The sequence below is a fragment of the Saccopteryx bilineata genome, chromosome 2 (assembly GCF_036850765.1).
Source record: "Saccopteryx bilineata isolate mSacBil1 chromosome 2, mSacBil1_pri_phased_curated, whole genome shotgun sequence".
Lineage (NCBI taxonomy): Eukaryota > Metazoa > Chordata > Mammalia > Chiroptera > Emballonuridae > Saccopteryx > Saccopteryx bilineata.
The window spans coordinates 52,026,887-52,053,918 of NC_089491.1; the positions used below are offsets into that span (position 1 = coordinate 52,026,887).

Below are 27,032 nucleotides of genomic sequence, written 5' to 3' on the forward strand. Positions count from 1 at the left end.
ATTTAATCTAAATGATTCATGGGGAAATGAAGCTGTTATCATAATAAAAATAAAAGCTTAGCACTTGCCAATGAGAAGGCATGTGTTGTGGGGCAAGGTTGGAGGTGCTGGGCTCTAGTGCTTACAATGGTCTTAACACAGGAGCTTTGTGACAATGGAGAAAATATTTTAAGGAACAGGCAAACACACAGGCTCTCTACCAAGCCAAGGTCTTCTTCTTAATGAACTTCATGTGACTGCTCTAACAGCGTTCCAGTGGCACTTGGGTTTGAAAACAAGAGGGATTTCACAGTATGATTAAGTCTACACAATAACACAGAAAGTAGAAAGTGGGCTGACAATTATCTGCCAGATTTGGGGAGAGCTCTGTGCAACTGTGAAATACCTTAGATTGGCGGTCTCTCTAGTGTGATTCTTTTGGATAATTGCTGGCTATGTCTTCTCTTTATTTCATGTTCTATGGGACTGATTGCTTTGTGAAAGCCCTTCTATTTTCTTTCTCCATGGCATGGGAACACCCTAGGACTAGTTTGCAGGGTGCACTTGGAATAAGAGCTCCATTTTATACGGCTGTCTGTTTTGCAGTCTGCTGATGCCTCTCTCAGACACTACAAAGATTCTGTCCACAAGGCCATTGCATTTTGCAGCCCTCCAGGGGCTTTCATTCATATTGGCAGGTGATAAGCTATTTTCAACTCATGGGTAATCAAAGTAATTCAGCATTTTTCCTTATTAGCACTTCTGAGTGGAGAAAGTGCACGAAGCTGCTCTTCCTTCCTGCTGTCTCTTTTCTCTAGGTTTAGAGCTTTTATGCTCCTGATGGGCTATGTTAGTCCAAAGGGATTAAATGAAAGAGCGTCTACCAATCTTTCTAATGGCCACAAATTACAGGGATGAAAATGCCCAGCATTTCTTTCTTTGCTTTGAGAGAAGCCACCAGCCTAGTAGGAGAGCCATTGTTATTTTCTTCCCTGGTTCTTGAGACACTATTGAAGGAGACATTATTAAATGATAGACACACACATGGGTGCTCGAGTGCATGAGTGTTCCTTCTTGGCGATGAGGCAATTTTTGAAAGCATTGGCACATTTTAGGAATCTCTAGTATTTTCTAAAAATTTTGACATTGATGGAAGCTAGGTAAGCATGACCACAGAAGGCTCTAAAGCTCATACATTTTGGTATGCGTCTAAAAGGGGATGGGATTTGGTTTCCATAAAAATACCACCACAAACACCAATGTCCTTTACTAATGCTAGAAAAGATGAAAGGGCTTATTTTGCTGTAAGAATGAAATAGGCACACATTTAGAAACATTTGGAGATACCCGTGAGTTACCCAAGCCACAACAAATCTGCTTTGGGCCCATTAGTGTTAATTATGTGTACCATTAGTAAATATATGTAATTATTTTTTACAATGGACTATTTACTATATTTATCTGAATTTTTGGCTGATGTATTGAAGAAATACATATTTTTAGCTGACTATATGGATATTTTAAGCACTATGCTAATGTTTCACTCTCCGATCAATTATTTGAAAATTGTACTTTCTTTGATCGAAGTTATATTTAATATAGCTAAAGAGAAATGGGAAGAGGTTTTCTGCCTTTATGATAATTTTAGAAGCTATACAGTTGAAAAGTATGAAAAATAGGCAGGCACGATAAGATAGGTGTCAGATGAAATTACAAATCAGAAAAAAACATGTGGCTTGAATGGACATGAAGTGCTAATAATTTGTTCTCTTTACAAGATTGCAAACTTGGGTAATTTTCCAACATTTTATTTGAAAATAACTTTAAACTTATAGAAAAGTTGTAAGACTAAAACCATTTACTCTTTATCCAGATTCACCTATTAACATTCCACACTATTTGCTGGATCATTTGCTCGCCTGCTCTGTGTGTGTGTTTCCTGAACCATTGAAAGTGAGAAGCACACATTGTGGCCCTTTATCCCTAAATATTTCAGTGTACATTTTCTAAGAATAAGTGCATTCTCTTCTAAAACCACAGTTCGTCATCAAGTTCGGGAAATTTGATGTTGATAAATACATTTATCTAATCTACTGTCTATATTCCAATTTTTAAAAGTTGACCCGATCACATCTAATGGAGATCCATTCTAGGATCACGTTTTGTAGTTAGTCATCTTTTCTCTTTAGTCTTCTCTAATCTGGAACAATTCTTTGGCTCTTTTTGTGTTTTGTGACCCTGACATTTTTTAAAGACAACCATTCCTTTTTCATAGCACGTTTCTCAATTGAGATTTGTCTAATATTTCCCCTTGTTTAGATTCAGGTTAAGCATTCCCAGTTACACTACTGCATGGGTCATGAGGCGTCGTGTTCAAGATACTTGTGTCCAATTCTGCCTGTCCCTCTTTCTGGGTTTTGCACCTCAAGAAATTCTTCACACTTTAATCCAGCACAGCACTCAGCTCCTGGAGCTGGTGAACAGCTCCATTAAGGTTATTGAAAGGAAGCTATTTCAGGAGAGAGAGGAAGAGGGACTTTAGAATTCAGACTAGCATCAAGGCAGGAAGTGACATTTGAGATAATAAAACAATATTAATAGTCATGCCATTAATATTTCTAAGAAATGCTAACACTTGAGTCCTAGCCATGTGCCAAGCACTTCATTATGTACTCTAAATGATATATTAGTTTTCTATTGCTGTCTTAACACATTACCACACATTTAGCAGCTTCCAGCATTATAGTTGTATTAGTTTAAAGTTTTGTGGGTCAGAAGCTGGTATGGCTCTCACTGGGCTAAAATCAGAGTCCTTTCTGGAGCTCTAAGTATTAGTTCTTTGCTCATTTGGGTTGTTGGCAGAATTCAGTTCCTTGTGGATGTGAAACAGATCCATCCCCTTGCTGCCTATCAGCTGAAGGGTGTACCCAGCTTCTAGAGCAGGGGTCCCCAAACTATGGCCCGTGGGCCGCATGCGGGCCCCTGAGGCCATTTATCCGGCCCCTGCCACACTTCTGGAAGGGGCACCTCTTTCATTGGTGGTCAGTGAGAGGAGCACATTGACCATCTCATTAGCCAAAAGCAGACCCATAGTTCCCATTGAAATACTGGTCAGTTTGTTGATTTAAATTTACTTGTTTTTTATTTTATTTTATTTATTTATTTATTTATTTATTTATTTTTGTTCTTTATTTTAAATATTGTATTTGTTCCCATTTTGTTTTTTGTTTTTTTTTTTTACTTTAAAATAAGATATGTGCAGTGTGCATAGGGATTTGTTCATAGTTTTTTTTATAGTCCGGCCCTCCAATGGTCTGAGGGACAGTGAACTGGCCCCCTGTGTAAAAAGTTTGGGGACCCCTGTTCTAGAGGCTACCCATATTCCTCATCATTGTGGGGGGTCCTTCAGCTAGCTTCAAAGCTGGCAATGAGCAAATATACATTTGCTCTGACTGCAGTTGGAAGGGGTCACCATTTTTATAGACTCATGCTTAGATTCAGTCTACCTAAATAATCTAGAATACCATCCCCATTTTAAAATCTTTAACCTTAATCACATCTTCAAAGTCCCCTGTGCTATGTAAGGTAATACATTCATAGATGCTAGGGATTAGGGCAGTGGTTCTCAAACTTTTTGAAGTCGGGGCGCATTTAAAATCCTACAAATAATTGGGGTTTTTTTGTTTTTCTGTTTTCTTTTTTTTTGTGTGTGTGGCAGAGACAGAGAGAGTCAGAGAGGTACAAACAGACAGGAAAAGAGAGAGATGAGAAAATCAGTTCTTCATTGCGGCTCCTTAGTTGTTCATTGATTGATTTCTCATATGTGCCTTGATCGGGGGGGCTACAGCAGACTGAGTGACCCCTTGCTTGAGCCAGCAACCTTGGGCTTAAGCTGGTGAGCCTTGCTCAAACCAGATGAGCCTGTGCTCAAGCTGGTGACCTCAGGGTCTCGAACCTGGGTCCTCCACATCCCAGTTCATTGCTCTATCCACTGTGCCACCGCCTGGTCAGGCAAAATCCTACAAATAATTGTGGGTACACTATATACAAATTTCTGAGAAATATGTTATAATAATTAAGTCAAATATTAAAGAAAAAAAATAAAGTCCAAGCGTGCTTTTATGGTAATTAAACAAAATAAATATGACAAAATTAAATTTATTCTGACATTAAAAACATTTTTATGTTACATTTTTTGTTATGCTTTTTAGAATTTGTAAAAAAAATTTAAAAAAAGACAAATGTTACACACACACACACACACACACACACACACACATTCTTAGTAAGATTTAGTAAATTCGGCAGGTCCTGGTGCAATTGTCTTAAGTTTTTTCATTCTTGAGTTTATGAGAAACATGAGCCTGATGTGTCCTAGCGATTTCTTCAATGTTTGGGCATATATTTGAAAGGCAAACTCTCATTTCCTTATCAATACATTGCAGAAGAATTCCTCTCTTTTTATCCTTAATTGTGTTGAATGCAGAAAATCCCCACCATACATATCATCTTAACTTTACCCCAAACAAAGAATAGAAGAAACTTGCCTCCAGTCTTTCTGGGGAACATGGGGGGTAGTGTAAACAATCTAGCACCACAACTTAACAGCCTTTTGCAACCTAGTAAGGCAAATAAGGTGGGGGGTTGGGCAGACTGTCAGTTTATAGCCAATTCCCCATACCACTATCCCCCAAAAATCTAAACTCCAAAAAACCCTGTTGGTTTTTTGGTCCCCAACAGGCATATATTTCTCTGGAATACCATAGGGTGCACCTGGAAATCTTCTAGGGCACATCAGTGCACCCTGGCACACAGTTTGAGAACCACTGGATTAGGGTGTGGACATGGTTGGAGGAGCCATTCTTCTGCCAACCACTGGTGGGTTATGTTCATTTAATACCACGATGCTGTGAGATAGGTACTGAAATTATCCCCATAATCGATAGTGCTACCAGGGTTCAGAGAAGAGAAATGAATTTCCCAGAATCACACAAGTGGTTAGAGGCTGGGGGCAGGATTAACTTTAGGCAGAGGGGTTTAGCTAATCTGGAAGATTAAACTTTTAATTTCGCAACAAAGTCCATTACTAAAGGGAAACTTATAAAAAATCAAATGTGTAAAGAAGATGAAAGCAAAGCTGCCTTCGCTAAATTGCAAGAAGTGGATGGTTGGGGAGGGAGAGACTTCACAGAACAGGGGACAGACCACAGCTCCACCCAGCCCCTCTGCTTCCAGCTGAAGATGTGAGGTCCAGAGACAAGTGTGAAATGAGTCGCCTGAAATGAGATCTGGGACTAGAGTCTGGCTTTTTCACTCCCCACAAGGACTCTGAAACCCGCATACCACAGAGCTATTGTTAGGAGTTGGCCCATTTATTTGTTCAAAAATTTTTTATAGTGTATCCACGTGTGGTTGCCAGGATTCTAGGTGCTCATAAATACAACAATACATATAATGAAATCCCTGCCTGCTTGGACATTACATTTCAGTGAAGGAAGAAATACAGCAAACATGTTTCAAAAGTAAATTAAAATTTAAAATATCATATAACTGTATGTGACCTGACAGAATTAAAATAAGGTGATTGATGTGTATACGTGGTGAAGGGGTGTGGGGAGGATTGGACGGCAAGAGAGAGAGAGAAAGAAAGAAAGAAAGAAAGAAAGAAAGAAAGAAAGAAAGAAAGAAAGAAAGATGGCTTCTTTAGATCGGTCGCTGAAGGGAAGCCTCTTAGCAGATGACATTTAAACTAAGATATGACAACAGAAAGGGGCCAGCAACAGTAATATCCTGGGAAGAGCAGTCCAGGTTGGGGAAACAGTAGCTAGTGCTGGGCCTCGGGATTAGAATAAGAGGGAAGTAATCAGACCAGGACCCTCAAGTAGAGCTGGTGGGGGAGGGGGAGGGGAGAGAGGTAGATGATGAGGTCAGAGATGTGGAGGAGACTAAAATTAATAAGGCTCCTTTGATTAACACACACATCTGCTGATTGTCGAGCATTATCTACTAGTTCTAGCTTCAGCCAGATTTCTCAAGTAAAGAATGTTTGGCTTGCCGGCAGAGTGAAAGCATAATGCGCCATCAGATGAGGTGTCTGTTCACTGGACAGGGATCCGATGCTTTCCCTCATTACTCACTAAGTGTCCAAGTGGCCCATCCCATTAATGTATATTTGGGCACAAAATGTGCCAGTTGGACAATCGCTTTGGGTAACTGTCATTGGCCATAGTAAAGCTAAGCTGTTACTGACTTCAAGGTTCTGATTAGCATTTTAATATTCAAGAGTGTAATTACCAAACTCAATCCCAAGGAATAATTGACAGATTTTATGTCTGAAATCTCAGTAGGTCAAACTTCCCATTTGTAAAACTTTTCGGTTGCTCCTTTGCCGAGCAATAAAAGGAATTTACTTCTGAACTGAGAGCTCGTATGCCAAATTTTTACAGCCTTAAATATAGTATTTTATCACTACTATAAATGGTTCTGGACTCACCTCCCACAGACCCTTCAGTGCTAAAAGCAAGAGTCCTCCCTAATTCACTTGTTTCAATTCATAGAAGATTTCTAAGTTGAAGCCAGGTCATTTGGATAATATTTCAATTGTACAGGCTGCATTTCTGCTAAGCATAGTAATTCTGCAATTTTACAATTGGGCTGGGCAGTTAGCATACTGTGCTTTTCAATAAGCATCCCTTCAAAACAACTTCCTTTCTCTTTCGTGACTCACCTCTAGACCTCACCCAAAGGCTCGATGTTATCACTGAAATGCTGGGGACATGGTAATATAGAGACTACATTTTTAGGTGGATTTATTTTTCTAGTGGAACATCCAGCTTCCTAGCAATTATTTTAGGGCATAAAGTTTCATCATGATGATAAATCAAGCTGTCAGCTCTTTCTGGTCCAAGTTAGAGGTTGGAGAGATTGAGAAACTTTTGTACTCTAATATTCTACCCTTTGTATCTTCAGTTATGACCCCCTCTGGAGGCAATGCCACATTTGTCCCTGTGTTTTCTCTTGCCCTGGTGATCTGATTGAATGGGGACTGCCCGGGTAGAAATGCTTCTCTCCCAGTGGTCTCCTCTCCTGGTCCTTAGTGGCCATGGAACAAGGGGCTGAAAGGTAGACATTCCTGGTCTGCCCGCCTGATTCATACAAAACATTCCGTGGGTAATTTATAGGTAGTCAGAACACATTGTTTTCATGGAAAAGATTTGGGGAAAAAAACAACTGGTTGCTACAGATGGCCATAGGCACAGCTGGGAGGAACAAAGGTTTGATTGACCCAGTAATACTGCCACTGAGAACATGACTAATGTGTGCAGATGTCAGCATGGATGCTCCTAGTCTTCCAGTGCTTTAACTTTGGGTGCTTGGCCAAGGGATGTAAATGAGGGATGGCCTTGCCCAGACCCTGTCTCTGAGCCCACTGCCTTCTCTCGCTTGCTGTGCTGTTTGGTCCCAATTCCACTTCTCATGCCCTGGACTGGAAGCTGAACTGAAGGGTGTTGGTAAGCCTGCAGCCAAGGTTTCTCTGGGGGGAGTTGCAGGGAGACTTCATGGAAAGGATGAGTCTGGACTCCTACCAAATTACCCTCCCTTTGACTTTTAGAAGGCTGGAATTTCAGGCTCCAGAGGTGCAGAGGCAATTTACTGACACTCATTGCTGGCTCTACTCTTAGTTGGAGACCTGCCTGATGAGCAGCTGGGTGAACCTGCAGTTGCTCCCGCCTCACCCACACTCAGCTTCTCTCTAATCTCGTGTCTGCTCTGTGACTTAAATAATTTGTTTCCCTTAACCAGTGGAGCTGGAAGTTCTTCCTACCATCTGGTAAAGGACTATGGGATGGCTGTGTGGCAGTGACACAGGGAAATGGTGTGTTAGAGGTGAGATGAGGACAGCTAACAATAGGTACAAAAGCCACAGATGTCTACTGAGTGCCTACCTGATGACAGGCACTGTGCTAAGTGCTGTGACACAGTGGCACACAAGTAAGACATGTGAGCTCAGACACAAAGACAGGCCTCTTGATGATGGCAGACAGGATAGGGAAGAAAAAGGGTAGAAATGGAAAAAAAGAAAATTACATTAAAAAGATTTTTTTTTTAAGTGAGAGGAGAGGAGGTAAAGAGACAGAATCCCACATGTGCCCCAACTGGGATCCACCTGGCAACCCCTGTCTGGTGGGTTGTCTTGGTTGATACTTGAATCAACCAAGCTATCCTCAGTGCCTGAGGCCAATGCTCAGATAACTGAGCCATCCTCAGCACCTGGGGTCGACACTTGAACCAATTGAGCCACTGGCTGTTCGAGGGGAAAAGAGATAAAGGGGAGAGGGTGGAGAAGAGTGTAGGGGGAGAGGGAGGGGAAGAGAAGCAGATGGTCACTTTTTATGTGTGACCTGACCAGGGATTGAACCCAGGACGAACACACGCTGGGCCAACACTGTATCCACTGAGCAAACTGGCCAGGGCTACATTTTATTTTGATATTAATAATAGAGCCTCTTGGGTTTGTTTTTGTTGTTGTTGTTGTTTTCTATTAGAGAGTCCAAGATCCAATCCTCTTTCTAGTTTCCATTATAATCCCTAGGGCCATATTAAGAAGCAAAAGGAAGGCAACTCGTGGATGTTTTCCTTGATAAAACAGGATGGAATTAAGAAATGGAAAGTGTATGAGACTTTCCCAAAGATTTCTGTTGTGGTGGGGAAAGGATGGAGATGGATACTAAAATTTTGGACTCCATTTTCCACAATGCCACAAAATCTAATAACCTGACCATCCATAGTTCTAATCCCTACTGCTGGTCTCACTTTTATTTTTGTTGTAAACCTGATGGACACACATAAACTGAGGTCTTGGTTGCCGAAGGATTTCAGAAAAATCAAATATATCTCACCAACAGAAAGTAATTTGGCAGCCCTTTTCCAGGTTGTTGTTCTTAAATATGAAAAAAAAAAAAAAAGATTTTCTAGATAGTTCTATAAAGGTGAAATCCATCCCACATGCCCAGCTGCCCCTGACCCCAGTCTCTGGAAGTTCTCTGTTGTAGATCCCACAGTGCTTGCAGGAATGGCAGCCAGTCTTCTGAACCCCCTCCACCCTGTATGCTGTGCTCGACCACAGTCTGTGCCTTTGTTTAACTGGGTTTGTTTTGAAAGTAATTGGCTCAGTTCTTTTTCTGAAAGTACACGTGATCCAGAGGGCCTCGGCTTGCAACTCAACTTCACAGGTCAGTTAGGCAACAAGTAGGAGGAACTTTGATTATACCCGGCTCTGGGGGAAAATGGTGTAATAATATGAAGAGCCAAGATGATGAGCTAATTGCTCTAGAATTGAACTTAGGATACCTTGCCACTATTTTCTTCTCCCCCATATAAGAATGTGACCTTGAATGCAGAAGAAGGAGCAAAGGGAAACTTCAGGAGACATAACTAAGGAGCACTTAAGAGTATAACAAAAATGGAAAAAAAATGGCAGATTGACCTTTCCACAAAAATGATGTCTCAGTGCAATCTACTCTGGAAAAAGAATAAATATTTGGATGATCTGTGGGTTTGGAGCCAGACAGTTATAAGTTTGAATTTGGCTCTAAAACTTGCTAGCTATGTGACTTTGGGAAAATTACATAAGCTCCCTGTGCCTTACCTTTCTCATCTATAAAATAGGGACAAGCATTTTGAGTAGAGAGGACTGTATGAGAATTAGAGATCATGTTTGTAAAGTGCCTACCTAGCTGAGCACTCAGCACAGAATGGACCGTAGGTTATAATGATTATAATGCATCTGCCTCTGCTTCAGCTTTCTGCCTCAACAAAGTCTTTCAACATGATATTGAAATGATCAGGTTATTATACCTCTAATTAATTAGTGATTTATGTAGCCATCTTAATAAACTCTGATTGCACATTAGAATCAGGTGGCAATTTTTAAAGACCACTGATGCCCGAGCTTTACTCCAGACCAATTAAATCAGAAATTTGGGGAGTGGGTGCCAGGACTGCATGTTCCGTCTCCCCAGGTGATTCTAATATGCACCTAGGGCTGAGCCCGCCGCAGGGGTCTCCAAACTTTTTACACAGGGGGCCAGTTCACTGTCCCTCAGACCATTGGAGGGCTGCCAAATACAGTGGTCCTCTCACTGACCACCAATGAAAGAGATGCCCCTTCCAGAAGTGCAGTGGGGGCTGGATAAATGGCCTCAGGGGGCCACATTGCGGCCCGCGGGCCGTAGTTTGGGGATGCCTGGCTGAGAGCCACTGGCCGTAGTTAGGGGACGCCTGGCTGAGAGCCACTGGCCTTTCCCGTTTATATGTGAGCCGTTTGAGCGCAGAAAAGATGTTTTATTTTCCTTTATATCCCCATATTTATTTAGCCTGATGTAGATGCTTAGGAAATATTTCTTGAACCAAATTTAAAAAAATAAAATAAAGGAAGTTCTCCAAGTTCCCCACACTGGGATTCTAGGGGCACTTTTCTTAGGCAGGAGATAAAGGTAAGAGTCCCAGCATATTATTATTATTGTCACAAAAGGGACTTGAAAGAGTAAAGACAGGTCAGGGTCCTTTCAGCTGTGAATTCACCTACTGACATTATTTATCACTGGTCCTCTTTTTGATTCTTCAGTTGCTAAGGGATCAGAGAAGCAAGACAGTAGAATATTTTGGGAAACTCCATTAGTTAAAAAACGTACCAATTTCCTCAGAAAATTTTTCTTTGAAAGAAGGAGAAAGTCAGATACTGCCATGGTATGATAGTGAGCAAGAGCAGACAGGCAGAAGAGAGAAATCAGTGAAACAGAGTGGACGCGTGTTTGGGACTACTTAATGTACAAACATATGATGTGAGACCTTGGAATACCCCAGTAGCAGTCCCAGTCATTGCCATAGTGAGAATGTCATTAGGGTATTCACAAAATACCAGTTTCTCTTTCATAGGCGCATGGCAAGCTTACACCTCCTTGCTCTGTGATCATATCAGACCATAGGCATGACCATATCACTCGCTTTGACAAAACTATGTTAGTGGGAGTTACAAGTGTCATTTCTGGGGAAACCTTTAAAAGCCAGTGTAATTTTCTTCTGTCGCAACAAGGTAATGGCTGCTTCGTCAGCCTGGGTCCTGGCTTAAAGATGAGGCAGAGCAGAGTTCTCAGCTGACCTGGGATGGATGTGTAGCATGAATGAGAAGTAAGTATTTGTTGTTTTAAGTTTTTGAGGATTTTGGGGTCATTTGTTATTGAACCTTGCCTATCATAGTGTATACATATGACAAAGAACTTCTAAGCTGCTTCCTCTGTGAAAAGAGTAAACAAAGTTATGCAGAAGGTTGCTTGAAACTGTTTAACATCTCTGTCACTTCCCCTCTGCATTAAATTGGTCAAGTTCCTTTTTTTTTAATTTTTAAATTTTATTTAGAAAATTAACTTTAAAAGGGTGACATTGATCAATAAGAGTACATAGGTTTCAGGTAAACATTTCTATAGCATTTGAACTGTTGATTGTGTTGTATACTCATCACCCAAAGTCAAATCATTTTTAGTCACCATATATTTGTCCCTCTTTTTACCCTCCCCCCCATAACCATTTCCCTTTTATCTATGTCCATGAGTCTCAGTTTTATATTCCACCTATGTGTGAGATTATTCAGTTCTTAGTTTTTTCTGATTTACTTACTTCATTTGGTATAATGTTCTCAAGGTCTATCCATGTTGTCGTAAATGTCACTATGTCATCATTTCTTATAGCTGAGTAGTATTCTATTGTATGTATGTTAAATTGGTCAAATTTCAATGCTTCTCTAATCCTCAGTTTCTCTGTTTGTAAAAATCATTGGATTGTGAAAACACATCATCTACCTTAAATGTTTAGCAGAATGCCTGGTGAATAATGATGCTTGATAAATATTAGGTTATACAGCCTTATTATCTGTAGGACAAACTGAACAAATGATGGAAAAACAGAAAGTACAAAATCATGCAATAACTATTTGCTAAATGAATTCATGAAGAAAGCCAAGATGAATAAGGGACCATGAAACTGCAACACGTTTGCAAATCTTTAGTGTTAGGTTCTTTTTCTTCATAAGGTTTCATTTTTTTCCAAACTTCTATCTCCAAAAGAAGGTATTTAAAAAATGAGGGGAGAGGGAGGCTCTAGTGAATGTAAATTAAAACAATCATTTTAAGTTTTTAAAAGAGTGCTTGTTTCTCTTTTCGTCAGCAAACTGGTGACAGTACATCGAAATTCTAATTCTTCTCTGAAGCTGGCTTTTGCTTGGCCTTTCAAAGAAAAGAGGCATCCGGAACTGCCCTTCCCCACCTGTCCATGGAGACGATGGGAGCTGACCACCCGGGTCATGCACTCAGGTTGGTGTGACAGTGAGGGATGCTCTAGGTCACTGGAAAGAAGGTCCTTTAGGAATGTTGAGTTTCACCTTTACCATCAGCAACTCCTTTCCAATTTAAAGTAGACACCAGCCTAGTATAAATTTTATTCTAAACCAAGCCTTTGGTTTGGAAGGTTCCCAAACTGTTTGACACTGTTTTTCTTCCCCTGGAAGTTTATGGGGAAGGTCCAGGGAGAGATCTGGGTAAAGTGAAATAAATAGTGACCTGTGACTCTATTTGATTTGGAGAATCCTGTATGTCTGCCCCCTTGGAAAAGTAGAACATGAATTTTATGTTGTAGATGTCTCACTATTTTTTCTTCTATGAGCAAGGTCTCCTTAATTATAGAATGTTTAGAAGCATCCTCTACCCACTAGATACAAGTTCCAACCCCCACAGTTTTGATAATAAAAAGTGTCTCAAAACATTGAATAATGTCTCCTGAGGTAATCTTCACCTCCAATTGAGAATCATTAGTAGACACTTTAAGAAACTAGGTGATGTTGTGTTCACTTATCTCATCAGGAAGTACATGATATCAGGTTATGTGGAACTAATGATAGAAATGCTTAGTATAGCTTGGTTACCTTGGTAACCAATAGATCTTCCCATTCTAATTAACTATTAATTATGGAGGTACTTTGGGTGTATGTGATTATCTTGTTCTCATTTTTTTTTTTTTTTACTTACCGATTTTAGCATTTACTGATGAGTCTGCTTGATCAATATACTAGGGGATAAAAAATTATGATTTTTCTAGTTCTTTCCTTCATATATACCAGCTGAAATTTTTCTGTAAGGAAAATTTTTATTTATTCTATTTCCTCTTTCTCTCTTTTTAAAATATCACTGAACATAGATTCTGTTTTAAATGAATTGCAATTATGCCTGACCTGTGGTGGTGCAGTGGATAAAGTGTCAACCTGGAATACTGAGGTCACCAGTTCTAAAAACAGGGCTTGCCTGGAGAAGGCACATATGGGAGTTGATGCTTCCTGCTTATCTCCCCCCCTCCACTCCAAAATGAATAAATAAAATATTTAAAACAAATAAAAACACTTGATTTTTAAAAAATGAATTACAAGTACTTATCATTAATATTTTGATGCTCATATTGTCCAAACTGGTCAGTGGGAACCCATGTCCATTAAATGCTGTGTCACTTGTTATGAGTATCTAAACCACTTATGTGGTTCAAATAAAAATATGTGGAAAGTTATACTTAGAGAAGTCTCACTCTCAATCCCTTTACCCTTTCTTTTATAGGTAACCATGTTCATTAGTTTCTGATTTATTTTTTTAGCATTTCTTAAAAAACTAAGTGAACTGTGTGTGTGTGTGTATGTATACATATGCTACTATATTTTATTTCACCAACCCTTTTTACCAAAAAGGTAGCATACTTTGCACATCTTTTTGCACCTTGCCTCCTATTAAGTGTATTGTAAAATCACTATCAGTTCATATAGATCTTCTTTGCTCTTTTTATGGCTGTATAGTACTCCATCGTGTATGTGTACTTAGTTGATTCAATCAGTCTTTCATGAATGGGCATTTAGGTTGTTTCCAATAGTTTACTACCACAAATAATGTCACAATGAATAATACTGTGAATATACTGCTCTGAGCTGCAGGATGTGTATTCTCAGAGTAAATTTCTAGAAGGAATGTCCTGAGGTCAAAGGATAAATGCATATGTAACTGTTATCTACTGCCAAATTTTCTTCACTAGTGGTTGTACCATTTTGTCTTGCCACCAGTAATAAGAGCATTTTCCTACAGTCTTGCCTACACAATCTGTTTTAAGTTTTTAAATTTTTGCCAATTTGATAGGTGAAAAATGGTAAGTCACAGTAATTTTAATTTGCATTTCCCATATAATGAGCAAAATTAAGCATCTTCTCTTATGCTTAAGGGCCATTTGTTTCATGTGATTTTAAAAACCTATCGCTTTCTTTGTAATTTCCTGACTGTTACTGTTGATCAGGCTTCTGTTACTTCATAGCTGGGTTTTTGAGATAGTCTTCTAGTTGGCTTCTCTACCTATAGCCCTTCTCCTTTAAATTATCCTGAACACAGTTAACATAGTTACTAAGTCAATATAATTAAAACACCTCTTTAAAACACTCTTTCTCTCTTATTTAAAAAAAAACCCTTCAATTATTCCCTTTTAGACAGAATATTTTTAGACTCATTACTCTAGAATTCAAGATATGATTTCAATCACTTCTCCAAACTTCTCTTTGCACATTCCCTTATTTTTATGTATTCATTGTGCAAAACTGGTACATTTAGTGTCCTAAAATCCATGACAGAAATTCTTTCCTCCAGACCTTTTGTTTTGCTATCGTTTAGGTCAAAAGCCTCTTTATAGAGTAGCCCTGCCCTCTTATCTGTCTAAATTCCATGGAAACTCTGAGGCTTATCCCATGTGGTCCTTGACCACATCAGTGCCCATGGGTGCCCTCATTTCTAAATTCTGTTAGTGTAAATCTTTGTCCCCTTATTTATCACTTAATTGTATGGCCTTTTCCTTTTTTTTTTTTTTGCAATTACTTGAAATTAAAAAATTTGTGTATATTTTTCCCCAAGACTAGAGATATTAGTAAATAAATGCTAATGGATTTTCATCACCTACTTTTGAGCCAAGATAAAGGCACATTAGCCTCTATATTATTGTCAAGGTAATGAAGTAAAGAGAGATTATATAATTTGATTGAATTATCATCAAGTCATTGGTCATGTAGGTATGGGTCCCAAATCTCAGATTTTAGTTATGTTATACTTATTACCACATTCCTTAAATTAAAACAAAAAAGATGGGCTCTGGCTGGTTGTCTCAGTGGTAGAGCATTGGCTCTGCATGTGAATGTCCCAGGTTCAATTCCTGGTCAGGGCACACAGGAGAAATGCCCACTTGCTTCTCCACCCTTTCCCCTCTCCTTTCTCTTTATCTCTCTCTTCCCCTTCCACAGCCAAGGCTCCATTGGAGCAAAGTTGCCCGGTGCTGAGAATAGCTCCATGGTCTCTGCCTCAGGCACTGGAATGACTCTGGTTACAGCAGAGCAATGGCCTAGATGGGCAGAGCATCGCCCCCTAGTGGGCATGCCAGGTGGATCCTAGTCGGGTGCATGCAGGAGTCTGTCTCTCTGCCTCCCTGCTTCTCACTTCAGAAAAATTAAAAAAAACAAAAAAAACAAAAAGGATGCCTTAAAACATTAAATATAAAATGATTTTATTTATTTATTCTCAATTAATTAACAAATATAATTTAGATGATTTAGATTTATCTTAGTTAAAATTTCCATTCAAGGTACTGATTAGAAAGAAAGAATTTGGCATCCAATCTTTTTGGGATACAATGGTGTTATGCAAAATGCTATTTGTTTGTTTATAGCCTGATAAAAGGCCCATGAACACATTTGATTAAAGAAAACATCATATCTAAATCCATGTGTATCCTAAGCCATGCATCTCTGTTTCGCATTTGGGCAACTCTCAAATTTAATTCAGTAAACATTTACACATTTACTGTGCATTTATTATGTCACAGCCATGCTGCTAGCTCTTGTGGGAACAGTGTAAAAGTCACAGAGCTTGTTCTCAAGTAGTTTAATGTCTAGGCAGCAAGATGTTTACATACCAAATATTACTGTATAAAATGTTATTATTGGCCTATAAACAAGGAAAACAAGAAAAGATAATTCTACTGGAGAGATTAACAAAAGCTTCAGAAATATAGTGATAACTTGAGTTCAGCCAGGGCAATCGAAAAATACACAAGGCCCAATATACACTTTATTAAATAAGAGAAATTTTAGAATTTAAAATGAGAAATTAGCAGCATTTAAAATGTCCCAGCCCCTGCTCCTGTAATCCCACTGCACGGTGTACGTCTTTCTACTCTGCTGGTTGCCTTGCAAAAGCTTTGGCCCCAGGTGTGTCACTGTGACAGCCTGAAAGGGCCTTACAGCAGGAGCCGGGCCTATCAACTCCCAATTCTCAGTGCAGGCACATAGCAGACAATTAAAATTTGTAAAGTAATAAATGAACTTTAATATTTTGATAGCACTTGGTGAATTCAATTGAACTTTCTAATTTTGCAAGTTGATTATTTTGGCTTTTGAGTACCCAGAGAGCCGGTATGTACTATGGAATTCATATTCCAGTGGCTACACTTTGGTCTCATCTTTAAGTGGGTCAGTTAAGGGAAGGTTGGGAACAATATAGTTCCCCAGTGATTGTGTTTGTCACCACTCCCACCTACATGCCAAGATTCTCACTGATTCTGAATGGGTCCACACACATTCAAATATCCCTTTAAATCTGAGAATCAAAATTACACGTTTGAAACTGGGCAGACAGGTTCACATGCAGCGTGTGGTACAGACACAGACTCTCTCTCACACACACACCTCCATGATTCACAAAGACACTAGCAAGGACACAACATACAACAGCAATGGTGCAAAAGGAATATACAAAAATTAGCATGGATGTTAAATCTAATGGGCAAATATGGTCTGAAATGGGCAAAAAGGGAAATCAATATTGTTAAAATATTTATTCTTGCTCTCTGCAAGAATGATCACTCCTTATCACTTCACAAGAGGCACTAGAATTTATTAATCTTTTTAATTTTAGTACTTTTATTACTTAGGTTTACCTCTAATTTTGCTGCTCAGAAAATTTGCATTTTATCCTTAACTCTCTGCCTTTAGATGTTACTCCCTTCTTAAATCCATTATTATATTTTATTTCCCAGAGATACATGCCCCATACCATAGTGGAAGGTAAGGGAGAATGGTATTCAAGTTCCAAAAACCTCTATTTTGTAGTTATGGACATTATAGAGGATACCTCATTTCCAGTTAAGGCAGAGAGAATTGGTGACAGCTATCAGGTAAATTATAATTCATGTGTGATATTTAAGAATTAAGGAAACTCACTAGAGAAAGTCAATAAAAAAGCTACTTAATTCCTGCAGTCTGACCCCTTGCGCTCAAGAGTGCTTCATGAAACATTGGCTTCCCTGGGCATTTTATAAGAAAAGCAAATTCTCAGGCCTGACCTCGACCCGTGAATCAGAATTTTCATTTTATTATTTTTTAATAAATTTATTGGGGTGATATTGGTTACTAGGATCATACATTTTAACAAATAATGTGTATTTATGTGCACATTAAAGTTTTAGAACCGCCCTAGCCGGTTGGCTCAGCGGTAGAGCTTTGGCCTGGTGTGCAGGAGTCCCGGGTTCAAATCCCGGCCAGGGCACACAGGAGAAGCACCCATCTGCTTCTCTGCCTCTCCCCCTCTCCTTCCTCTCTGTCTCTCTCTTCCCCTCCCGCAGCCGAGGCTCCATTGGAGCAAAGATAGCCCGGGCGCTGGGGATGGCTCTGTGGCCTCTGCCTCAGGCGCTAGAATGGCTCTGGATGCAACAGAGCGACACCCCAGAGGGGCAGAACATTGCCCCTGGTGGGCGTGCCGGGTGGATCCCGGTCGGGCACATGCGGGAGTCAGTCTGACTGCCTCCCTGTTTCTAGCTTCGGAAAAATGAAAAAAAAATAATAAAAAAATAATAAAGTTTAGAACCATGAGTTAACCAATCACAGGGCTTTGTGGAAAAATTATTTGATCAATTTTCAATTTAGATTGGGTTTTCTTTCAAAGATTCAGACTCAAATGTTAATTAATTTCAATAGCTTGCCTATATTTACATCAAGATACATCCCTGGATTTGGTCATCTCCCTACTTTTTATTTTGCATCCAATCCAATCATGCTCTGTGATGCAGACTGTTTTTACCACCCTCTCCACAGAAGAACCAGGCGTGCATGTGGAGAAAAGAGGAGCTGGTGAGGGAATTAGAGAAATATGTGGAAGACTGACAAAGTGCTTTTAATTGTATGATTGGGATTTCAACTCACTGTCACCATATTGCTTTTTCTCAAAGGACTGTCTTAGAATTAGTCATTTTTGCAAAGGAAAACCTCAGGCTCCCAACAGGCTTTTATGTTTCACATACCAAGTAAGTAATTGGGCATTTCATTGCTTAATTTTCTCTCCCACCATTGTTCATTTTCAAATTTGTGACTTTGAGAATCTATGGAGAGGCGAAGTCCCAGACACCTAGAAACATGGTTGCTGTGGGTATCCCCCACCAACTAATTAGCAACCAGTGGAAAGGATGCCCGTGTTTTTCTAAACTTGAGTTTCCTGAAGACAGTGACCTATCCGTTGCATCAAAAGGGAGCATCTCTCACCCTGTTTTCATGGGAGTGAGCCCACTTAATGGACATTGATGGTGACTGTGATGATGACAACATTGGCAAGAGTCTCTGCTGAAGGAACGAAAAGGTGAGGATGTATGGGAAAGAACACAACTATTTCAACTCTTTAACAAAGAAAGGTGACATACCCACGCTGCATCCCAAACACCCTTCTTCACAAGGCACACATTCTCCGTAGTCTGGGTCTTGGACTTCACCTATACAGTGAGAAGAGTGAAAAACAATTCCTTTTTACTGAATGGGGACACATCAGTTGCTATGAACAAATGTTGGTGTGTAGCTTATTTTCAAGCAAGTCATAGAGCAATTATGAAACCTGAAACCATCTTTAAGGATCTATGTGTCACCCACATTTTTATTCCTTCATTAATTCAATTCCTTAGATCACCTTGATTGGGTTCACAAAGAAGAGAGTGGGACTATATGCATGCAACTTGTATTGACATTAAGCTGGTAGATTTTACTTATTAAAGAAACCAGTTCTTCTGGGAATATGGAATTAGGTATATAAATAAACAGTCTCTGTCTCTTTTTATCTGTGGTCCTAAACACTTGTTAAAAAAGTTTTAAATCCTATACTACATTAGTAAGCATTAAGAAGAAAAAAGAACATTTTAATTATTCTAGAAATATCTTGGAGTTTTCTTCAGCACCAGATTAGACATAATTCTTATGCAGAGCAGGGGAAATTTGCAATTGTCTTACATGGAAGTGAGCAATAATAATAAGTGTTGTTTTTAAATCTCCCTCTTCCAATGCAAGATAAGGAATTAATTGGGTGGTAACTCTAATACACAGGTCATAGGACATTTCAATATTCTCAGGTAGTTTTAGGTAGGATGGTTCTCTTTGGCTTCTCACAGCAACCATCTTGATGCTATGCTCTACCTTTTACAAATGAAGAAACCAAGCAAAGCAGAGAGAAATCAGACTATTTTTGCCCAGAGTCTTATAACTAGTAATTGGGAAAGAGAAAATTGTTGGCTATGATCCAGATTCTAATTTTCTCTCCACTGTATCCTGCCTGTGAACCCTCTGCTCAAGATCAAGTTCTGTGAGATAAGCTGCACTCATTATGTCCTTAGATTAAGACTGGGGAAACTCAGAGGAAAGGTGTATAGGGAAAGAGAGACAGGCAGTTATCGCTGTCCCCAGTTGATACATAGTCACACATGTCATCCCAGGCATTGACAGTAATCAAGAAGACAGTTCAAGAGTGTGGGACATCTAGCAGCCTTACCTGGTCCACACTCCAACTTCTGGCAGGTGTGGTTGGAGGACACTGTGAGGTAGCCACCCATGCATCTCATGCAGATGTTCGCGCTGTGGCAAAGCTCACAGTTGTCAGGGCAGGGCAGGCAGGCGTGCCCTGGGGCAGGGTAGTGCCCCACCGGGCAGCTTTCCCGACACTCCCCCTGGTACAGAAAGCGCTCCTGGCCATGCTTATCTGAACAGACAGAGAGGCAACAAAAAAGAGGGGAAAATTACACAATTAACCATGAAGCTAATGTAACAAGACATTTTATTAAAAAATATATGACTGAGTGCTTTGGCTCCTAGGGGGCCAGAAGTATAAGAATGGATTCAGTAGCCCTGGCCGGTTGGCTCAGCGGTAGAGCGTCGGCCTAGCGTGAGGAGGACCCGGGTTCGATTCCCGGCCAGGGCACACAGGAGAAGCGCCCATTTGCTTCTCCACCCCTCTGCCGCGCTTTCCTCTCTGTCTCTCTCTTCCCCTCCCGCAGCCAAGGCTCCATTGGAGCAAAGATGGCCCGGGCACTGGGGATGGCTCTGTGGCCTCTGCCCCAGGTGCTAGAGTGGCTCTGGTCGCAACATGGCGACGCCCAGGATGGGCAGAGCATCGCCCCCTGGTGGGCAGAGCGTCGCCCCATGGTGGGCGTGCGGGGTGGATCCCGGTCGGGCGCATGCGGGAGTCTGTCTGACTGTCTCTCCCTGTTTCCAGCTTCAGAAAAATGAAAAAAAAAAAAAAAAAAAAAAAAAGAATGGATTAAATGGGGCCTGACCTGTGGTGGCGCAGTGGGTAAAGCATCGACCTGGAACACTGAGGTTGCTGGTTCGAAAACTTGGGCTTGCCTGGTCAAGGCACATATGGGAGTTGATGCTTTCTGCTCCTCCCCCCTTCTCTCTCTCTCTCTCTCTCTCTCTCTCTCTCTTTCCTTTCTCTAAAATGAATAAATAAAATCTTTAAAAAATCGGATTCAATGAAAAATACAGTATCTGTATGTCTACAGTCGAAAAGTTTTCCTTGGGCTCCTTTCAGGATCAGTGGAAGCTCTCAGACTTAGGAGCTAGAGATCCCATGAGAGGAAATAAATGCTTACTGATAGGCATGTTTGTTTTTAATGACAGTGCAGACTTTCAGGATGATTTTGAATTCTGTTATCAAAATCACATGCTTGTGTTAACAGAATTTTTGCACAGCTGCCAATTCCTATAATGGCGGCCACTAAAGCACTACCAACACACCTCTTGACTCGTTTACACGCATTCCTGAATGTCCCTGGGCTTCTGTCACACCCGGACTCTACAAGAAAAGAGTGAGCAGTGCCCCTAGCGTGAGACTATGCGAATCTACTCTTGGGTGAAAAGGAAAATTCTAGTTAGTTACAATTACAATGAATAAAAAGGATTATATTCAGTTACAAGTACATATATTAAAAAAGCAAGGATAGATGCACTAGATCTTCAACCCCCACCCTCCTGCAGTTTTTGTTTGTGTGTTTAGGGAATCCATCTTTTCTGAATCAGGTCACCCATTTACTTTGGTTTCTGAAGAACAGCTGACCTGTGTTACCCAAAACAACTGGGGTTTACTGTTCGCTTATCATGTAATCTACCACGTGAAGATCCAGAATCATTGGCCTTCAAAATGCTATGGGGCTAAATTTGTGTCTAAAGATAGTACTGACCCCATGTTACGAGTGTAGAAACTGAAAGTCAGTACAGTTTTAGATTGAATCACGTGAAATTGTCAAAATTCAATTTCCTACCTGTAAACATGGCCCTCTCACCTCATGTTTTTTATTTAATTAAAGCCCTGTTCAGATACAATTTAGAAAACGCACTCTTGGATTATGGAAGCCACCTCTTTTCTGGTTGTGATTTTGGTCAGTAAAATAAAAAGGGCTTCCACAGAGGTGCTGAAAAAGAGTGTCTGCTGTCTCCACATTTGAAAGGCGAGTGTTTGGGAGAGTGTCACCTGCATTTGGTGATTCTGCTGCTGTAGGTCAGTGTGGTGGAGCACAAAACTCTGATCTGGTGAATCTGGAATTTTAGAAGACCGTACAAGGGTTAACTTTCTAAGTTGTGTCCTTTTTAAACACGTTATGAAAGCCTAGCAAGCTCCATTTCTGTGACTCATTCAGAAAAGACCCTAGTTTTCAGAGGGCCCAAGTTCCCAGAAATCAGTAGCAAAGCTGAGGGAAAGCAGTGGGAAGCCTACTCGCTCTCCACTCAGCAATAGTACATTCTCTACATTTCCTGTGACATCAGTGCCGGATCCCGAGGCTTGGGGGCAGCCTGGCATAGAGGGAGTTCCAAATACATACGCAGTTGCTGAATGAGTGAATGAGTCAGTGAATTAATGTTTGGCAATATTCCTATTTTCCCAACATATCAAACTGGATCTTTATTTTTTTTTAATTATTATTTTATTTATTTATTTATTTTTTTTTGTATTTTTCTGAAGCTGGAAACGGGGAGAGACAGTCAGACAGACTCCCGCATGCGCCCGACCGGGATCCACCCCGCACGCCCACCATGGGGCGACGCTCTGCCCACCAGGGGGCGATGCTCTGCCCCTCCAGGGCGTAGCTCTGCCGCGACCAGAGCCACTCTAGCGCCTGGGGCAGAGGCCAAGGAGCCGTCCCCAGCGCCTGGGCCATCTTTGCTCCAATGGAGCCTTGGCTGCGGGAGGGGAAGAGAGAGACAGAGAGGAAGGGGGGGTGGGGGTGGAGAAGCAAATGGGCGCTTCTCCTATGTGCCCTGGCCGGGAATCGAACCCGGGTCCCCCGCACGCCAGGCCGACGCTCTACCGCTGAGCCAACCGGCCAGGGCCCAAACTGGATCTTAAAATAAAAATTAATGATGACGGGTTCAGATATCAGAGAAAATGTTCTCCAGTCCCCTTTTTACTGTTTAGACATGGCTTTACTCTTTAGATAGATTTAGATATTGGTAATTTGGATTCAAAGAACAGAAATGTGAAGGGTCTTGATATTTAAAATGCAAGGACCCTGCCGAAGGAGATCACAGCCAGCTTTCCCTGTGGGTTTGGTCCAGGGGTGTGCCAACATTTGGTCGATTTTCTAATGGCCTCAGTAGTATGGCAACTCACTTAGTTGGGTCTCATAATTTGGATACCCCATTTATTTAAATCCCATACATACATTTTTGGCTACTTGCCCAGAATTTAGATATTATAATGATATGTAAGAGAAGCTACTTTTAATAATAGAAGGGCAGATATTTTTGTTAGGTGCCAAACCTTTCATGTGATAATATGAGACAAGGGTTAAAGTGCAAGGGACTCCAAAAGAGGTTCAGGTTGGCTTTTATTTTATACTGAAGCATAATTAACTATGCCCAGTTAATTACTAGAATTAATTAATTCCAATTAATCTCTTGGCAGCTGATTTTCTTAAAAGAGAAGGTGAACCAATGTGAAGACACCGACTATCTGCAGGGGAAACAAGGTTGAGGGTTGAGGCAAAGGGGAAAGAACTCCTGGAAAGAATGAAAGAAAGGAAGAAAGGCTGAGAGACTCTGAAAATAAATGTAATGAACTTTAATTCAACATTTTGCTTACTTGCTGGCTTAATTTAGCTTTGAGAGTGAATTTTCACCAACATGGTTGGAGAGCTGCATGTTTAAAAGGATTCAGATCTAATTCTTAATTAAACTACAATTAAGGGGCAATATTTCTACAAGCTGATGAAAGAGACTTATGTAGATAGATGGGACTCCCCAGCCAGAGGACTTTCAGCCTTTTATGAAAGCCTGTTGATACGGAACCTGTATGCATCCAGTCACCCATCTTTTTTTTTTTTTTTTTTTTTTTTTTTTTTTTTTCTGAAGCTGGAAACAGGGAGAGACAGTCAGACAGACTCCCGCATGCGCCCGACCGGGATCCACCCGGCACGCCCACCAGGGGCGACGCTCTGCCCACCAGGGGGCGATGCTCTGCCCATCCTGGGCGTCGCCATGTTGCGACCAGAGCCACTCTAGCGCCTGAGGCAGAAGCCACAGAGCCATCCCCAGCGCCCGGGCCATCTTTTGCTCCAATGGAGCCTTGGCTGCAGGAGGGAAGAGAGAGACAGAGAGGAAAGCGCGGCGGAGGGGTGGAGAAGCAAATGGGCGCTTCTCCTGTGTGCCCTGGCCGGGAATCGAACCCGGGTCCTCTGCACGCTAGGCCGATGCTCTACCGCTGAGCCAACCGGCCAGGGCCACCCATCTTCTTTAGCACTGTCTTGTATATTAGCTGAGCTAATACATGAACCATGGGCATTATGCTCATAATAGGAGAGAACCCTACTAATCAGAGCTTGCTCAATGACAATACCCTCTCTAGGAAGTCTCCTCTGCTCACTACAGCTGAACGTGAGTTTTCTTCTCTGACCTGAGGTAGAATTCCTACCATTAATTTGGCTTTTAATATTTTTTGTTTGTTTGTTTTATAATACATGAGGACAAACCCCTCTGTTAGACTGTAAACTCCTTGAAGGCAAGTAATATTGATTGCATTTTCCATGGAAACCATTTATAGTAACTTTGACATGGAAGGGGCACAATAAATTTTTGTTAACATGTTGAATTAAATATACTTTCAAACAGAAAAAAGAAATGTCACAGCATTTTATGTGTGGATTGTTCCAAGTAGTGATGGGATACTGAGAACATTTCAGACATTTGTTTAGCATTTGAGCTATTCCTTAAGTTTGTACTATGCATGAAGAATTAGTGTGTTTTAAATCTGAAAGGGATTTTTAGATGCCGTTGTGTTTGTGCTTCCCTTTTTTATAAACAACGAGGGACTAAAAGAAGTGAAGTGGGGAACTAGAACCCAGTGTGTGCCTTCCATATGCTGGACACTGGGCCAGTGCTCAGAACACAACAGAAAACAGGTAAAACCATTCACTGCTCTTACAGGGCGTGTTCTTATGGACAGATAGGTATCAAGCTGGAGGAGGCCTGTAAAGGGGAAGTGCGGGGCTCCAAGGACCCTCATATGAAGAAAGCTTGACCTAGACAAGGAGGGTAGGGCCACCCTTACTGAGGAAATGATATTGAAACTGAGACCTAAAGGATGAATAGAAAGAGGTCAGGCAGACAATGAGCGGGAAACATCTCAAGGGAAGTCTTTGAACAGCTGGAGAAACTCAAATGCCCATAGGAATAATAAAGTATAAACAATAACAGTAGGTAATAGTAAGAAGTTAATATTTGAGTGCTACTTATATTATTATTGATGATTAGATTCTAATAATTATTTATGATTCTGTCTCATTTAGTTTTATTTCATTTTCATAATAATTCTTAAAAGGGGCAACCATTATCAACAACTTCTAAATGAGGACAGAAACAGACTGAGCTGGCTGGGGATAAAATTTGACATAGATATAGTCTGTTTACATAAGAAACAATAAGAAATAATTTTAACTTATACAAAGAAATGTACCATTTCACATTTTTCTACAAAAGCATGAGACTCGGTTTGTTTTTCATTTTTCTCAATTTCATTACAAGCAAGAATAAAGATAATTCTCTTCCACCAGCAATGCCATGCAAGTATGATGATGGGGTAACTGACAACTTCAGCATCAGTGAGAGCCCTGGGAGTGGGGGGTTTCTGGAGAAATGCTCTCCAACCAACCATTTGGGTCTGTAGACACAGTGTTGCCAGATATCCCAAGCTTTTTTTTTTTTTTTTGAAAGAGAGGATAGGAGAAGAAGGGAGGGAGGGAGAGAGAGAGAGAGAGAGAGAAAGAGGCATTAACTTATTGTTCCATTTAGTTGTATTCCCTTGATTGCTTCTCATATGTGCCCTGACCAGGGCTTGAACTGGTGACTGGTGACCGGGGGATCAAACTGGCAACCCTGGGATCAAACCAGTGACCTTTGTGCTCCAGAATGATACTCTATCCACTACACCACCGACCAGGGCCCAAGTTTTTAAGAGACACAAAAACATCCAAGTTTTTATTTGAAATTTTCCAATTTTAAAATTTGGCTCAAATTTTAAAATCGAGCTCAAATTTTAAAAGTATTATGTATGTAAATAAGGTATGAGTCTGTCCCATCTGAGATCAAAGTAGGGGACAGGCATATGAGAGGGAGTCTGGACAGAGCAACGGTTAAACTGCGGAGGACCTTTGAGATGGTGGAATCTAATAAACTCTGAGTTGTTAAAACTGGGACAGAGAAGGTCACAGTTGTATTTTGAAGTGGTTAGTTTGTTCCCACAGGGTATAGGTCTTGACTGAGGAGACCCTGTCACAACCTCTATGACAATATTTCTCTTAAAGACCAAGTATGTCTGCCTTAATTTCCTAGCTTTTCACCTTTTCTTCAATAAATCTTAGCTCTCCTGTCTGGCTCATGTCTGACACCGTGTTCGCATGCCCTTTCTTTCTCCTTCTCTGGAAAGACATCTCAGGGGCAGCGAGTGTGTAATAATGTAAACTTATGTCCTAACAACAAGCAGAGATTTCATGGAGGTCCGCACTCTGTAACAAACAGCTGTCTAATCTCCTCCCTCTTACCCCAGAGTTGAAGTGTCTGAGTGAAACCAAAGAATGTGCCATGGGAGAAGAGGTTTGGAGCAATAAAGAACAAGAGACCAGTCAGACTCTCTCACCTATGCCACAGGAGGTGCAGTTGGAGGGCTCGTTTCCTTGGCATTCTTGGCAGGTGTGATGGCATGGATGGCATTGGTTCTTAAATTCAAATTTGCCTGAGGGACAGTCCAAAATGCAGCGGCCATCATCAGAAATCCTAGAGGAAAAGCAGACTTTTAGAGTTTGTAAGGGTGACTTTCTGGGATAGCCTTAAATTACAGAACATGTGGTGTTCATGTTTCACCACACAAACTTGGTTTTATTGTTCCAAAAACAAAGGGGATGCCTGGGACCGATCATCTTAGACCACGTGGAATGTTAGTCACATACGCATCCTTGGCCCAAGGTTGGGACCCACCAGCAGGCATGTCAGAATCTGTCTGGGGATGCAATCCTAATTCTGCTTGCAAATAAATTAACCAGTGCCTGCAGGGATTAAACCCATATTGTAGGCCCTAGTCAAATTCAGCCCACAGACAGATGATGGTCTTTGAACTTTCAAGGCACTAAATGGAACTTTG

The 27,032-nt window shown here is 40.8% G+C and overlaps 1 protein-coding gene across 2 annotated transcripts in view; it reads right to left on the bottom strand.

Annotated features, from left to right (window-relative positions):
- PCSK5 (proprotein convertase subtilisin/kexin type 5) overlaps positions 1 to 27,032 on the bottom strand; it is a 458,607-nt gene that overhangs the window by 72,445 nt on the left and 359,130 nt on the right. For both annotated transcript variants that reach the window (XM_066257063.1, XM_066257062.1), the window contains exons 22-24: positions 26,532 to 26,668; positions 19,899 to 20,105; positions 18,787 to 18,855 (exon numbers count right to left, since the gene is read on the bottom strand). In XM_066257063.1, the coding sequence (XP_066113160.1) occupies positions 18,787 to 18,855; positions 19,899 to 20,105; positions 26,532 to 26,668 (413 nt within the window). The remainder of the gene's footprint in view (positions 1 to 18,786; positions 18,856 to 19,898; positions 20,106 to 26,531; positions 26,669 to 27,032) is intronic.